Source organism: Dictyostelium purpureum, assembly GCF_000190715.1.
Source record: "Dictyostelium purpureum unplaced genomic scaffold DICPUscaffold_237, whole genome shotgun sequence".
In the NCBI taxonomy this organism is placed as follows: domain Eukaryota; phylum Evosea; class Eumycetozoa; order Dictyosteliales; family Dictyosteliaceae; genus Dictyostelium; species Dictyostelium purpureum.
The window spans coordinates 33,040-50,353 of NW_003519573.1; the positions used below are offsets into that span (position 1 = coordinate 33,040).

The 17,314-nt window shown below is 26.5% G+C and overlaps 6 protein-coding genes across 6 annotated transcripts; 3 read left to right on the forward strand and 3 right to left on the reverse strand.

The window, feature by feature from the left end:
* Positions 1-79: 79 nt before the first annotated feature.
* DICPUDRAFT_37855 (uncharacterized protein) lies at positions 80-2,267 on the forward strand (the record flags this gene model as incomplete). The annotated part of the gene is made up of 3 exons (XM_003290669.1): positions 80-1,136; positions 1,219-1,634; positions 1,692-2,267. 3 exons carry the CDS (start codon positions 80-82, stop codon positions 2,265-2,267), a joined length of 2,049 nt encoding a protein of 682 aa, XP_003290717.1.
* Positions 2,268-3,559: 1,292 nt separating this feature from the next.
* DICPUDRAFT_37832 (uncharacterized protein) lies at positions 3,560-4,411 on the forward strand (the record flags this gene model as incomplete). Its single annotated transcript, XM_003290670.1, has 1 exon — positions 3,560-4,411. One exon carries the CDS (start codon positions 3,560-3,562, stop codon positions 4,409-4,411), a length of 852 nt encoding a protein of 283 aa, XP_003290718.1.
* A 524-nt stretch (positions 4,412-4,935) lies between these two features.
* On the forward strand, positions 4,936-6,740 carry DICPUDRAFT_81445 (uncharacterized protein; the record flags this gene model as incomplete). The annotated part of the gene is made up of 2 exons (XM_003290671.1): positions 4,936-4,989; positions 5,115-6,740. The coding sequence occupies 2 exons, from the start codon at positions 4,936-4,938 to the stop codon at positions 6,738-6,740; spliced, it is 1,680 nt and encodes a 559-aa protein (XP_003290719.1).
* A 402-nt stretch (positions 6,741-7,142) lies between these two features.
* DICPUDRAFT_37835 (uncharacterized protein) lies at positions 7,143-8,471 on the reverse strand (the record flags this gene model as incomplete). Its single annotated transcript, XM_003290678.1, has 2 exons — positions 7,143-8,151; positions 8,326-8,471. Coding segments are annotated over 2 exons (1,155 nt in total), but the record flags the coding sequence as incomplete, so codon positions are not given.
* Positions 8,472-10,356: 1,885 nt separating this feature from the next.
* Positions 10,357-13,759, reverse strand: DICPUDRAFT_81447 (uncharacterized protein; the record flags this gene model as incomplete). The annotated part of the gene is made up of 4 exons (XM_003290679.1): positions 10,357-11,134; positions 11,504-11,534; positions 13,150-13,567; positions 13,622-13,759. The coding sequence occupies 4 exons, from the start codon at positions 13,757-13,759 to the stop codon at positions 10,357-10,359; spliced, it is 1,365 nt and encodes a 454-aa protein (XP_003290727.1).
* A 926-nt stretch (positions 13,760-14,685) lies between these two features.
* On the reverse strand, positions 14,686-16,591 carry DICPUDRAFT_155265 (uncharacterized protein; the record flags this gene model as incomplete). The annotated part of the gene is made up of 2 exons (XM_003290680.1): positions 14,686-15,795; positions 15,872-16,591. 2 exons carry the CDS (start codon positions 16,589-16,591, stop codon positions 14,686-14,688), a joined length of 1,830 nt encoding a protein of 609 aa, XP_003290728.1.
* Positions 16,592-17,314: the final 723 nt, after the last annotated feature.

Genomic DNA, 17,314 nt, shown 5'->3' on the forward strand with positions numbered 1-17,314 from the left:
TAATGCATTTTGCTAAAATTTTTTTATATTTGTTTTAAAAAAATAAAAAAAATAAAATAAAATAGTTTAGAACCAAAAAATGGATAGTAATAAAAAAGAAAAAAATAAAAAAAAAGATAAAAATAAAAAAAAAGATAGGTCTCAGCAAAAATACCAACAACAACAACAAGAACAAATAAGAAAAAAAGAAAAAGAAAAAGAAAAGGAAAAAGAAAAAGAAAAAAAGAAGCAAAATAAACTATCTCCGCCCCAATCTCCTAAAAGATTAGTCACATCAACACTATCTCCACATCTTCAGTCATCACTACCAACACCACAGCAACAACAAACACCAATATCCACTGTTTCTGTATCACAAAATTATAATTGTGTATGTAGTAATAATAATGAAAAGGATTTTGCATTGCTTTGTAAAGACTGTAACGAAATAATATGTAATAATTGTTTGTTAAGAGGAGACTTAAATGATGTTCACAAAGATCACAATATTTCAATAAGTGAAAAGGCGTTACTTCGACTGAGTAGCAGTGGGAACGCACAGGAAAGTTATTTAATCAACGAGGAATCAATTCAATTTATTAAAGGCTATATAGCGAGCGATAAAATAGTGTCGCAAGCAGTAGATGAGGGCTTTTTAAAAACAGAGCATACCCATAAAATGAATATGGAATCCATAAGAAAGCAATTTCACCATCTACATTCATATCTAACAAAGATGGAGGATCAAATACTGGAAAACTTAGAGTCGGTTCAAGATGAAAATAGGGATATAGAGACAATGATTAAAGGCCAATTGGATCAAGATTTACATGTTATGAACCAAATTTTAAAAAACTATGAATCACAACAAAAAAAAATAAAGAAATGGCAAATGTTAAATGATAGCAGCAACAATAGCAATTATAACTATAGCGATTTACAATACTTTAAAGATAGTTTTCAATATAATAAATTAATAGAAAGAAAGCTAAATAATAAATTTGAGACATTTAAAAACAATACTGTTACATTTGAACAAACAGTTATCGAATCAATAAAAGAATCATTAAAATCAATTTGTAAAATTGAATCAAAAGATTTTAAAGAAGATAGTTTAATTTATAAAAATAATTTAATTATAAATAAGAGGTTTAAATGTATGTATTTTTATAATATTTTCAAAACAGTTGCAATAATTAATAAATATTAATTATTTATTTATATTTTATTTGTCTTTAGCATCTGGTCTAGATGAATATTATTTATGGAATGGCGAACCAATACTCAAAAATATTAAAAACGTTTTGGTCGATTCAAAGTTCGAATTTTCAAATTTATCATTACCATCAAATGTTGAAAAATTATTTTTATTTGATGGTTTCAATCATTCATTATCAATAGAGTCAAATAATTTATTTAGAAATATAAAGATTTTGGGATTGGGTGATATAAAGAGACCATTGGAGGTTGGAGCCATACCGCCAAATGTGAAGGAACTGTGTCTTTATGATGGCTACAGTCATCCTATTAGTCCAGGAATAATACCCCCAACAGTAGAGTCTTTGTTTATATTTGGTATTAAAGAGCAATTGACTTTTGAGTCGATTCCAAATGGTGTAAAGAAACTAGGTATAGGTTTTATTGGACAATCGTTGGTGTATGAAAAAGAAATTAGAGATAAAGATACAGGTAAATTAGCAGGAATCATAAAGGAATCAATTATACCACCATCTGTAACTGAACTTTCAGTTGGATATTTAAAGTATCGTTTAGATGACGATAATGGAACCACATCAATTCCCAAAACTGTCAAAAAGCTACATCTTTTAAATGGTTTTAACCATGTACTTAAGTCCTCTATGATACCCGAATCAGTAGAAACCCTTTACGTTCATTCGATCAGAAGACAAATTTTACCACAAGCAATCCCCAACTCAGTTAAAGAACTACATTTTTGCGACGGGTATCTCCATTCTATTGGCTATGGTGCTATTCCAGACTCTTTACAAGAGCTATGTATTTTTGATATTGGCAAACCCTTAGCCGCCACCATTCCAAGAAGACTAAAAATTATTCATTTTGGTGCAACTTTCAAACACCCAATTTCAGACGACATTTTACCACTATCAATATCACTATGCATATATGATATTAAACAACTATTGTTAATAGACGAAAGGATACTATCATCTATTAAAGAAATTTATTTATTCAATTTTAATAATTATTCACATTTAATTCCAGAAAATATTTTAACAAAGATAAAAAACAATGCAATACCCCTATAAAACTTAACAATTATTAAAAATAATATTAATTTTAAATTTTTATAATTTAAGAGTTATATATAATAATAGATTTTTTTTTATTATATACAAATTTTTTTTTTTATAATATTCATACTAAATAAAAAATATCGTTTATATTTTTATAAAAAAAAAATATTCAATATAATTAAATAATTTTACACAATATTTTTAACGATACCCCACCTGAGGTGGCAAAAAAAAAAAAAAAAAAATTAGATCTGCAATTTTACAGATATAATATAATAAGTAAAATATTAGGTGAGATGGCCCCTAAATATTAATTTAGTAATTTATAATAATCAATTTAATAAACTTTTTTTTTATATAAAAACCTCTTTAATTAGTTTTTTTCTTTTTTTTTCTTTTTTTATTTTTTCTTTTTTTTTTTTTTAATTTTAATTTTTCTTTGTTTATTTTTTAAAAATTTTTTTAATTTTAAATTTACTTTTAAAAATAACACACTCTATAATTATAAAAAATGGGGTTATATATTATTTTGGTTTATATTATTTTGATTCTACTATTTCTTAGATTTGTAAGTAGTTAATTTTTAAAGAAAAAAAAAAAAAAAAGAAATATTTAAATAAATATAATAACTTAATTAAACAAAAATAAATATAGATATATGTTAATAAGAAATTTTCAAATAATGATCCCGTTAGAGCCACTTGGTTAGCTATTCCAATTTTTGGTCATTTTTATAAAAGTTTGTAGCTTTACAGTTTATTTTAGAAATTTTAATTGAATACATTTATTAACTATTTTTATAAAAAATATTAAATTAAAAAAAAAAAACAGTGAATTTTATGAAACCTTTTTATGAAATATCAAAAAACACTAAACATTTAACAAAGCATAGAGTTATTTCATTTTGGTTTATGGATCTATATATGTGCCTACTATTACATCCACAATCAGCAAGAGATTTTTTGGTTAAAAATAGTGACAATTTTTTAAATAGACCAATTATCTACACCAATCAAATTTTATCACATAATTTTTCAGGTTTAACACAATCAAGAGATGTTAGATGGGAAAATATTAGACACACCTTTTCATCACTATCAACCAATATAATATTACGTAAAAAAACAAACTATGTAGAAGATAAAATTAAAGAGACTATTCAACATTTTTCAAACCATCAAATTGGAAATAATATAAAATCTTGGCAATTCATCAAACCAATGCTTATAAACGTATTTTATGAATATTTTCAAATTTCAGAACCATACGAGCAAACACTGAATGATCCATGCAGTTGGGAACTAATGGACGGTTTATTCGAAGTGTTATCAAAAACTCAAGGAAAACCATTATTAAACAGTCATCTCTTTGGTTTGTTCTTTGGTCTATATCATAAACTAACCGGTTTAAAGATACTGAATAAACCCTATAGAATTATAAAAAATAAGCTTGTTGACCCACATTACCAAACTATAGATAGAAAAAAACCAAGAGATACCATCGACGAATTAATATTACTAAATGAAAGTTACCCACCAGAACAGCAATTTGAGCACAACATTTTAGCACCAATTTTAGATTTTTTTAATGCAGGACTCAACTCTACAAGTATTTTAATGGAATGGTTTTTATTAATAATGGCAAACCACCCAGAGGTACAAGAAAAAATCTACAGTGAAATATCAAAGCTTGATAAAAACTTCATCTCCATTAAAAACCGTTATGAAACACCCTTCCTCAACTCTGTTCTTTATGAAGTCATTAGATATAGGATCGGTACATCAACTGCCCCAAGAGTTGCAAAAGAGGATATAGAGGTCGATGGTTATTTTATTCCAAAGGGCGCCGCTGTAGCAATAATTACATCATCTATTTTTATGGATGAAGATTACTGGGAAGATCCCCAACAATTCAAACCTGATCGTTTTATCGGTGAACCAAAGGGTCATATGGAAAGAATCTTGCTCTATGGTATTGGAAAAAGACAATGTGTAGGTAAAAACCTTTCCAACGATATTAACTACTTGTTCTGCTCCAATATGATTTTAAATTTCAAAATTAGATCATCAACAAATCAAATTATTGATGACTCGCCAAACTTTAGATTGAATTCAATTCCTAAATCCCACAGTTTAGTTTTAGAAAAAAGATTATAACCAAAATTTATATTATTTAAATCTTTTTTTTTTTTTTTTCTATTTTTAAAAATAAAAATTATACAAATAAAAATAAACAAATTATTAAATAAATAAAACAAATAAAAATATAAACAAAGAAATAAAGTTATTTTTTAGATTATTCGTAGTTTTATTTATATATTGGCGAATATACCCCGAAACAAATTTTTTTATTTTTTTATTTTTTTATATGAACGATCCTTTTGTTAATAATAATTAAAATAAACCGGCTTACACAAATAAAAAAATTTTCTTTTGATATATTTTGTTTTTTTTAAAAATTAAAAATGGTAATGGGCAAAGTCGGTAATAGGACCATTTTTTTTTTTTTCAACTGAAAAAGATGAGGAAAAAGTCGTGAGATATTTTTAATTTTTTATTTTTTTTTATTTTTTTTTAATTTTATTTTTTTTTTTTATTTTTTTGTTTTTTTATAAAAGCTATGGGCTAAAAGGTTTTTATTTTTTTTTTTTTTATATCAATAAATAAATAAAATATAGAAAATGAGATTTGTTTCATTACTTCTCCTTTTCATTGCAACCCTTGCTATTGTTTCCGTAAGTGTTAAATCAAGAAAAAAAAAAAAAAAAAATATTAATATTAATATTTTATAAATAAAACTTATAAACAAATAACAAACAATTGAATTAATTATGAATGAATTAAATAAATAAATAAAAAGTGTGAACAATTCACTGGATCAGTACCATTAGGTTTAAGCCAAAAGAATAAATTAGTTACACAAACTATTCCAAGTATTTCATTCCCAAATGGCACTTTCCAAATTTCAGCTTTTCAAGCAGTTTTCCTCAATGATTCATCAAATGAGCAATTTTTAAGACAATCAATTAAAGTTATTTCAGTTGATATCAATATAAATAAACCAGCTTCAAGAAAAATCTTTTCATTTACACTTTCAAATATTTTTGAACCAGTTGTTTTCCCATCACCATACGTTATTAATATTCCAGACGGTTCAACCGCCTCAATGGCTGTTTCTTATTTTACTACTAATGATGTTGCTCGTAATATTAGTGTCAAGTATTTCGTTAAATACGAAAATATTAAAACCTTTACACCAATCTCAAGATCATCTTTAGCTGCTTCACCAAATGGTGCAGCTTTCAATGTTACCACCGGTGGTTCACAATTTGTTCAATCCAATAACTACGTTTGGCAATCAGATGTTTCTGCTGTTACTTTTATGGGCACCGCATCACAAGGTATCATCAGTATGTCATTCATCAACAACGCTACTGGTGCTGTTTTATGTAAATCAACTGCTAAATATGTAAACGGTCTTTTATATACAATGAGCCCATGTGATACCGTAACCCCATTAACCAAAGGTACCACTTACACTGTTTCAGCTATCTACAACAATACTAAACCAATTAATGGTGTTTTCGCTTCATTCGGTCTTTACACTACTTTCCCAAAACCATCAACTACTGGCTCAACTACCACAGCCTCATCAACCACCCACTCAACTACTGGTGGTACAACTTCAAGACCATTAACCAGTACTACATCAACTACCCATTCATCAACTACCTCTAGTGGTACAACATCTAGACCATTAACCAGTACTACTCATGCTTCAACTGCTCCAGCTACTACCCATGCTGCTTCAGGTCCATCAACTACCCATACAGCTGGTACTACTGGTGGTGGTTCAGATGGTGGTAAAACTACTGGTGGTGGTGCAGGTGGTTCAGGTGGCTCAGGTAAAACTAGTGGTGGCTCAGGCAAGCACACTACTGGTGGCTCAGGCAAATCATCAACTGGTGGTTCAACTGGTGGTTCATCAAGTGGTCATCACAGTGGTTCATCAAACTCTGATTCTGAATCCTCTGAATCAAGCGGCAGAGGTTCATCCAATAGCGATTCATCATACAGTGGCTCATCACAAAGCGGTAGTCAATCAGGTAGTCAAAGCGACAGTCAATCAGGTAGTCAATCAGGTAGTCAATCAGGTTCAAACAGTGAATTCACTACCACCGGCTCAATGAGTGGATCACAACAAACCTCTGGCCAGACCTCAGGTTCAAACAGTGGTAGTTCACCAACTACCTCAGGTACCTCAGGTACTTCAGGTACTTCAGGTTCAAACTCTGGTTCACCAATTAGCACCGGTGATACTGGCTCAAGCGGTTCACAAACCTCAGCTACCTCAGCTACCTCAGCTACCTCAGGTACCTCAGGTACTTCAGGTACCTCATCTACAGGTGGTTATACCTCTGGTGCTATGGAATTCATCCCATTCCATTACAAAAAAGATACTCAAAACAAAATCGAAATCTTTTAAAAAACTAATTTAAATAAATAAAATTTAAAAATCTCTTGTATATATAAAATAATAATTATATATAATATTAAATAATTATTTATGAGGTTTGGGTTTTTATTGAAAAGTTAAGATCTTTTTTTTTTAAAGCAAAGATATTAAATAATTCGTAAATTTTATTTTATGTTTTATTACTTTTAGATTATTTATTGGATTATTATTGTGAGTAAAATTAAGGTTAATTATAATCTTTTTAATAAGTCTTCCCATACAATTTCTAAATGACCACCCATTGCAGGTATATCCACAGTTAATGTGAGAAACTGTTATAATTTCGATTAATTAAGTGCTTGAAATTTAGGTTATTAGTAATTAGCCGACCACTTTATTTATAGTTTTTTTAGTATTAATGTTATGTTTTTATCATTCGGACCTGTTTAGGGAACTCTCTCGACGTTTGCGTTTGCACACTTTATTTTGTGCAGACATATTGTTTATTACCTTGAGACCTTTTGGTAATGTGCCGGGTGGAACTATTTGTTTATAATTATCACCGAATGTGAGTGTTGTGAGACTATTTGGTAATGAGCCGGGTAGAACTACTTGGTTAAAACTACGACCGAATGTGAGTGTTTTAAGACTATTTGGTAATGTGCCAGGTGGAACTATTTGGTTAAAACCATCACCAAATTTGAGTGTTGTGAGACTATCTGGTAATGAACCGGGTGGAACTATTTGGTTAAAAAAATAACCGAATGTGAGTGTTGTGAGACTATTTGGTAATGTGCCGGGTAGAACTACTTCGTTAAAATAAAGACCGAATGTGAGTGTTGTGAGACTATTTGGTAACGTGCCGGGTAGAATTGCTTGGTCAAAATCATCACCAAATGTGAGTGTTGTTAGATTATTTGGTAATGTGCCCGGTAGGATTGCTTGGTTAAAATTACCACCAAATGTGAGTGTTTTAAGACTATTTGGTAATGTCCTAGGTGGAACCACTTGGTTAAAATCATGACCGAATGTGAGTGTTTTAAGACTATTTGGAAATGTCCTAGGTGGAACCACTTGGTTAAATTTATTTATGAATGTGAGTGTTGTTAGACTATTTGGTAATGTGCCGGGTTGAATTACTTGGTTAAAACGAAAACCGAATGTGAGTGTTGTGAGACTATTTGGTAATGTGCCGGGTTGAACCACTTGGTCAAAAGCACCTCCGAATGTGAGTGTTGCGAGTCTATTTGGTAATGTGCCGGGTTGAACTACTTTCTTAAAAGCACCTCCGAATGTGAGTGTTGTGAGATTATTTGGTAATGTGCGGGGTGGAACTACTTGGTTAAAATCATGACCGAATATGAGTGTTGTTAGACTATTTGGCAATGTGCCAGGTTTAACTACTTGATTAAACTTATAACCGAATGTGAGTGTTGTGAGACTACTTGGTAACGAACCGGGTAGAATTACTTGGTTAAAATCATCACCCGTTGAGAGGGTGGTAATTGTATTTGGTAAAGTTGTTGGAGTTAACTTTTTATAAAAGCGGTACAAATTTAAATCTTTCAAAAATGGTGGAAATTTATTTTTATCTGGTAGTGAATTACCATCCCACCAAAGTATTGTTATATATGATTTATCTTTAAACTGGTTATAAGTTGATATATCAAGATCTACAACTTTATGTTTTATAAACTTTAAAATATGTTTATGAATTTCATTTCTTAAAAATATATTATTCCAAACTATATATAATAATCTATAATAAATAGTTAAAAGAGAAAACCAATTAATATGCTTTTAATTAATCTATTATTATATTTATTGTATTTACCTATCACCAATATTACTACTTATTTTTAACTCTTCATTTATACGATAGTTAATTAGAGATAGTAGCTTATCCATTGCTTATTTAAAAAAAATAAATAAAAAAATATTAAATTAATATTTTTTAAAAAATTAAAATTTCGAAAAATTCCCCAAAAATTAACAAAAAATAAAATTTCGAATTTTTTAATCAACCAACCAAAATTTCAAATACACCAAAAAAATTAAAATTGCAATTTTTTTTAAAAAAACAACAATATTCCTCAAATGGTTTATATTTTTATCATATTTCTAAAATGGAAAGAAAATAATTTATTTTATTTTTAATTTAAAATATTTAAATTTTTATTAATAATTTTTTAGTAGTTATAAACAAAATAAATAGCACAACTTGTGCAAATGATAATAGATAGATTAATAAATAAATTGATTATTTAAAAATTTATTGAGGAGTACCAGTATTTTGGAAAATATTACAACCTAACCATTCGAAAAATAAATATCTCCATGATTCAATTGATGTGTTTGAAGCTTCTATACCAAAATCTTCATTATAAAACATTGATAATCTTGCAAAATCAATTTCTCTTAAACCAAATACATCACCGACAGTTTTTGGGAAAAGATCTGGGTTTGGTTTATCTTTGATTTGGCTGGTCTTGGTGGGTTCTCTTTGGTGACCAAGTGTGGGAAATTACCAATGGCTTTAACTGATTTTAATGGTACCTTTAACTTTCTATGGGGTTGGTTTAATGGACAATATTTGTAATTATAATCTCATATTTATGTATTTATGATGAAAAATTGGATTTATAATTTTTAAAAATAAAAAAAAAAATATTTTATTTTTATTTTTCCCAGCTTTTTTTATTATTTTTCGAGTTTTTTTTTAATTTTTTAATATGGCTATTTCACAAAAATAATCAATATTCACCACCAGGTGCCGACCTGTACAAAAGTTTTTTGGGATTTTCAATTCAATTCGAGTTTGGAGAAATTAAAATTCAGTGAAATTACTCTCTAAATTACTTCAGTATTACCCTTATATTAAAGAAGCTTGAGATTGTAGTAAAAACAATTCCAATATGTCCATTATCCCGAAGCATTGCATCTGTGAAATTTTAAATTTATCATATCATTTTTTTTTATGTGTTTATATTCTCAAATATAATTTTCTTAAAATAAGAAACAAGCTTATTAGTTCTTGTAGATGAAATAAAATTTATTAAAGTGTTATCTTTTAATATTTAATCACAATAGTCCATATATTGCTAAATTATTCAAGGATTATAGTAAAGAACATCATATAGTTAAACAAAGAGTATCTCGGGTCTATATGAATTGGGTATTCATTAGGGTATCCATGGAACAGTAGTTACAGCAAAGAAGAGTTAGGAAGATTAAAAATTAAATATAACATAAATAGAATCGTTAAGAATAGTAACAGTTATTGTAAAAATTAAATTTAACATAAATAGAATCGTTAAAAAAATTTAAATAAATATAATTTCTCTTTTAATTTACTTTTCAAACTATAAAATATTATTATCTTTCAATTATTTTATTTTATTAGTAAGTTTATTTAATTTAATTGTCAATTATACCTGACTTTTTATAACAGTACAGTTATATTATATGAAAAGGGATATTTTTTGAACTATGGATCTCAATTTTTAAAATAGAGTATGCATACCAAAACGTTCATGTATATGCTCTTATGAGCATGTGCATTTTCATGTTCATATGTACTAGTATGTGGAGGTTGTGATTCTTCATCTTGATGTGGTGGTGATTGAGTTGGTGGGAAATCTGATTGTTATGATTCTTCATTTTGATTTACTTGCTCTATTTGTTCTACTATTTGTTGGTTAATTTGTGGCTCTTCTATTTCTTGATTTTGTTCTCCTTGTTCTTGATGTACTTGCTCTACTTGTGGATCTAATTGTTGTTCTACTATTTGTTGGTTGATTTGTGGTTCTTCTATTTCATCCAAGTAAGAAAATAAATCTTCAATAATTTCTGGGACTTCTTGGTCATGAATATAATCATCTATTTCTTGTTCAAACTCATTTATAAGATTGTGTTGTTGTTGTTGTGGAGGTGTTGAATAAATAGGTTCTTCCAATTCATAAGGGTAGTGATATGGTGGTGAAACATGAATTGGCTCTTCATTTTCAATTGGGAAGTTATGTGTTGGATGTTCTGATGGTGACATTGGTGGTGAGACTGGAATTTGATAGGATATCCAATCATAATCATAATCATCATTATCATCAGATGAATCATTGCTATCTTGTTGGTGGGTTGTTGCAGTGGTTGTAGTGGTAGTGGTAGTTGTTGTTGTTGTTGTTGTTGTTGTTTGTTGTTGTTGAGCTGGAGGAGTGGATAAAATTGGTTCCTCTTCATAGTTTTCTAAATTGTCAATAATTTGATTTTCTTCATTTTCTGATTCTAAATCATCATTTGAAAAATCTTCTAAATTGTAAAAATTAACCAAAGTAGTTGGTTCTATTATTAATGCTTCTAATCTTTCTAATTTTTCTAGCAGTATCAACTCCTTCTTTAAAAAATTTTTTATTTTCGCCTCTGGAATACTGTAATTGGATTAATAAATCGCGTAATAATTCCTCTAATTGGATTTTCGAAAGTTTCTTTTCGTATGTATAAAATATAAGATTTTGAAAATATGTAAAATATAAAATGTAATATGTATTTGATGTGGATATGGTGTAAAAATATATAAGCTGGTTAAAATAAAAGGATGTGAAAATATATAATATAAATAAAATATATGGATAAAAATTTTAAAATTTTAAAATTAATTTTTTAAAAATATTTTTTAATATAATTTTTTTTTTTTAAAAATTAATAATTCAATTTCATTTTAATAACAATATATTTTAAAATGGGGAGTTTTAACTATTTTTAAAAATAGTTATAACTCCCCATTTTAAAAAACATACATAATTATCCAATTATCCCATTTTTCTACCTCTGTAATAATAAAAAAAAAAAAAAAAAAAACCAACTTTAAAATTATCAAAAAATAAATAATTAAAAAAGCCTGCCACCTCCAAAACTCTTCGGATCTAATATCAATGTTCTACAACTACTCCAATCTTTTCCCAATACATATTACTTTGTAATTCTACAGTTACTCTTCTTTTAAATTACAGTCTTTTTTGTTGAACCTTCTATAACCGTTCACTTTGGAAATCATTCAAGCTATGCTCAAATTGTATTCACTATTCCTCTTTGATCCTAGTTCTGCTAAAGTCAACGATATTAATAATATTTATGGTCTTATTCATCTCTTTAACTACATTACCACCTTTACATCTTAATATGTAAATGGCAATCACCTTTTCAAATTACTAATCAATAATCAATCAAGATAATAGCAATTCAAATTATCATAGTCTAATTAATAATAATATCAATTTATTCTAGTTAATATTATAATGACCAATTATAATATTAACAATTTAAAAGTATAAATAGTTCAATTTAATAATTATCAATTATAAGTTCATTTTTATATTTTATAAAATTCTCTATTTATAGTTAATACAATTAATAATCTATCTATAAACAATACATATTTATTAAATAAAAGATTTTAATTTATTAGATTAACTTTTATTATTTGTCTTACTTATTGATTTACTTTTCTTTAGATTTTTTTTATATATATGTCCTTGGTTTTTTTTTAAATTTATATTGTATTATTATTTAAACTCTGTTTGAAGATCTAGTTATAATTATTATTTTTATTTTTTTCCTTTATTTAGATTTTAGTGTATTGGGCAGAAGAAATACCTGTATCTTTGGTTTAAACAGAAGCTTTAAAAAATAGAAATAGTTGCAATACAGATATTATGGTTTGTGATAACTGTAATGTTTTTTAAAATAAGGAACAAACTTATTAGTTCTTGTAGATGAAATAAATTATAAATCTGTCTAAATTTTATTAGAGTGCGATCTTTTAACTTTTAATTACATTAATCCATATATAGCTTAATTATTTAAGTATTATAGTAAAGAACATCACATAGTTAAATAAAGAGAATCTCGGGTCTATATGAATTGGGTAATTATTGGGGTATCCATTGAACAGTAATTACAGCAAAGAAGAGTTAGGATAAAAATTAAATAAATAGAATCGTTAGGAATAGTAACAAATTTTAATAAATATAGTTTCTATTTTAATTAACTTTTTAAAATTATAAAATATTATTATCTTTCAATTATTTTATTTTATTAGTAATTTTATTTAATTTAATTGTCAATTATACTTGACTTTTTATAAAAGTATAGTTATATTATATGAAAAGGGATATTTTTTGTATGGTACTCAATTTTTAAAGGAGAGTATGCATACCAAAATATAGAATGTCCGGAACAAAGTATTATTATAATTTCTTGTGTACTAGTTGGAGTATGATTATCAGTATTTCCATGCCTATGTTAATGTGTATGCATATGATATGTGAATGCATGTGCATATGTAAGTATGTGAGTTTGGGAATGAGCATGTGATTATGTATATATATGTGCATGTACATATGAATGTATATATGTATGTGATATATGTGTATGTTTATGTGACTGTGCATATGCTCATGTTGATCTTGAGCTGGTGATTTTGGGGTTGGTGGTGGTGGTGAGTTTGGATCTTGGTAACATTTCCAATTATAATCATAGTCATCGTCACTATCGATCTTATGATGCTCAAGGGTTAAGGAAAGACTTAAATCTTGATTTCTGTTGCCGTCATAACTATCTTCAGATGATGCATATTGTTCTTGTTGTTCTTGATTTAAAAGAGGGTATCGATTTTCTTGATTGCTTTCATCTGGGTGATTATTTTCCTCAACTGAACTGTTTTCTTGTTGATTGGTTACTTGGGATGACAATATTGGTGGGGTATTTGGTAATTGGTAACTGACATTATTATTATTGAATTCTTCATCACTGTCTACTGGATGATATTCAACAGTTAAACCAAGGACTATTGGTTCAGGTGGCTGATAATTATTTAAAAAATCTTGAAAAATATCTGCTTCATTTTGTTAGGATACTGTTAATTCTCTATGTTGATTTTCTTCTGGTTCTTGATCATCGACTTGTTCTTGATCTATTTCTTCATGCTCATGTTGATCTTGAGCTGGTGATTTTGGGGTTGGTGGTGGTGAATTAGGATCTGGTAACATCTCCATTCGTAATCGTAGTTATTGTCACTATCGATTTCTTCTTGATCTTCTTGTTCATTTGGTTCTAAAGTTTGATTCTCTACCTGTTGATCCTGTTGATTATCTATTTGTTGTTCATCTTCTTGTTGTTGGTGAACATTAAAAAAATTTACAACCAAAGTAGTTGGTTGCATTGGTAATTGGTATATTTTTTTATCATTTTCTCTGCGGTTCTAATACCTTCATCAAAAAATGATCTATTTTCGCCTCTGGTATATAAAATTTGGACTAACATGTCCTCTAATAACTTGATTATTTTTTCTGGTGTTAATTTCATTTTTATAAAATAAAATTAAATAAAATATGTTTGTAAAATAAGTGTAATATATATAAAAATCATAAAAAGTGTGTGATATATATAAATAAACGATAATTATAAAAGATGATTAAAATATAAAGATGTATAAAAATAAAATTATAAAGATATGCAATATATATTTATAAAAAAATTTATATAAAAAAGGCAAGAAAATTTTTTTTAAAATTTTTAATTTTAATTTTTTTTTATAATTAAAATTATTTTTTTTTTTAATACTCTATAAAAGTAATTATATTTTAAGTTTAAGTTAAAATAATCAAAACTGATGAATATAATCATGGTTATTATAAAATTACCATATTATTATTAAAAAAAAAATAACACCATTTTATCCAATTCACCCTTTTAAAATTTAATTAAAAAATGTAAAAATGTCAATTATTATAATATACCAAAATAATATTAGTGATTCAAATTTCTAATATTATAATGGATCCTCAATAATGAGGTCTATTTTTATTCATTAAAAAAAAGATAAAATAAATAAAAACCTAAACATTAAAAAAAATAAAATAAAAATGGAGGTATTTTTTTAATTTAAAATAATATTCTTGATTTTTTATTTTTGTTATATTTATAATTTACTATATTTGATTAATAATGGGTGTGCTTCGGTATTAAATACATATTTATCTAATGGAATTGTGTTTGAATCGCTGTATAATAGATAGAGGTATTTTAATGTTTCTGCCATAAAAAAACTTTGTTGGACTGTATTTTTGGAACCAGTTAAAAAATCTCTATAACCTATATAACCATTGGATATTCTACAGTACTTTTCAATAGCTTCAAATATAGCCCAACCCCAATCTTGATACATTGTATCTCCAGTTAATCGATAGAGAATAAAAATAGACTCTACAGTCTCTGGTCTTAAAAGAAATGCATTGACTTCGTTAAAAGCAATTTCACCAGTCTCTTGATCAAATCCAAAAATCTCTGGACCCAAACCAATGGGTGATTTAAAATAGCTATCTGCGCATGTTCTTGTAACTTCTCTACCGACCTCCATATAGATTTCATTCTTTTCGTCATTCCCAGTAATATTAACAGCAGCTGCCAATGCAAACATACCACCAACAAAACAGGTAAGATGATCCTCGTTTACCAACAATACATTGTCATTAAGAGTACCAATAAAGCCATATCCAGCTTTAGTTTCTCTATATAGGTGCTCGATTATTGAATCTGCAGAGGTTTCGAAATATCTTGAATACTTTTCATCTTCGCCATCTGTATAGATCCACATTTTTAAAAGATATTCATAATAAGAGTCACCTTGACGACCAATTGATAATAATGAACTACAAAAATTTTTTGCATCTCTTGAAATTGAACATGGGAACAAACCATCATAAGTTGTTTTCATTTTATTTAGTGTATCTATTGCAATATTGATTTTTTTTATATATTTGTCATCACCTGTTAAATCTGAAAGACGAGCAAATTCCAAAGAGAATGTTCCTAGTGGTGCTAATGAAATGCATTCATTAATATCTCCTGTATCTCTGCCAACAGTGTTTATAAAACGTGCAGGAAAAGGATATTTATCTGAAAAAGCATACATTAATAAATCCCCAAATTCAACTGCTTTATTCAAATAAACTTGCTCGCCTGTTAAATCGTACATTGCTAAAGTACTCCCTAAATATCTAATATTGGTTTCAAATGCTGATATCTGGCTCTAAAATTATCAATAAAAAAAACTGTTAACAAAAATATAAATTAATAAACAAACTACAAAGTAAATAAAAACCTACCCTAGATCTATTTAATAATAATGTAGATAACCATTCTTTACCTTCATTTAGTTCTTTATCTAAACTCATTATTTGTAATGTATCCAATGAATCTACAATTGTTAAACCCATACCACCCAGCCAATTACTTGTTTTTTTTTCTATTGGTAACCATTCATCATGACCCCATGCATTTTCCCTATATGAGTCCCATGCATACTTCATTGCCTCTTTAACTTTTTCAGCTCTTTCAATATTTTGTTGTTGATTTTCTTTATATACATTATCGATTTGATTCAAAGGATTTTCAAAATCTTGATATCTTGGTAATCTTTTTTTTTCTCCAAACTGTTGAGGTTTATTTAATTCTTTAAATTTTAAAAGTTTATTACTAAGATCTTTATTTAAAATATCTTTTTTTATGTTATTATTTTTATTATTATTATTATTATTGTTATTATTATTATTATTATTATTATTATTATTATTATTTTCTATTTTATCATCTTGGTCATTATTATTATTATTATTATTATTATTATTATTTTCTATTTTATTACTATTTAAATTATTTGTTATGATATCTATACTATTTTCTTTTTTAATGACAATTTCTTTACTTTTGTCCAATATTTCGATTGTGGGTCTATTTCTAAAAAACTCGATTGAAGATAAAAATCCTATAAAAACAATAAATAAAGCTATTAGCATTACAAAGAAAACTCCTTTTCTTGGATTCATTTGTATTATTATAATAATTATTGCTTTCAAAAATATCGCAATTTAAACAAAAATTAAAAACAAAAAAAAAAAATTATAATTTTATTTTAAAATTATTTTTTTTTATTTTTTTTTATTTTATAAAAATTTGGGGAAATATTATTGTTCGTTTTAAAAATAAACGAATAAAAATATTTCCTCAAAAAACATGATAAAATATAAGTAAATAATTGATCATTAAATAATTGTTTTGGTATTTTATTATTTTATTTATTAAACAAAAGATAATTTAAAAAAATGGTTGATTCCAGCAGGTATCACAAAAAATGGTAATTAATAGAATTACTATTTTTTTTTTTTTTTTAAAATAACCAAAAAAAAAAAAAAGAAAAAGAAAATTCGTTTTTTTCTCCTCCTGATTGTTCAAAAAATGGTTGGTGATTGTTGAAGATATTTTTGGTATATTCAACGAAAAACAAATTATTTTTTTTTTTTTTAAAAAACCAAGTTTTTAGTTGATAATTTATTTTTTTTATTTTTTTTATTTTTTTTATTTTTTTTTATTTTTTTTTATTTTTTTTTATTTGGTTTTATTTTTATTTAATAGTAATTATAAATAGAATATTTACCCAATTTATAATTAATATTTGCTTGGTTTTTTAAAAGGTTTTATTGTTTTTAGTTTTTTTTTGTTTTTGGTTTTTTGTTTTTTGTTTTATTTTAGTTATGACACATAATATTACA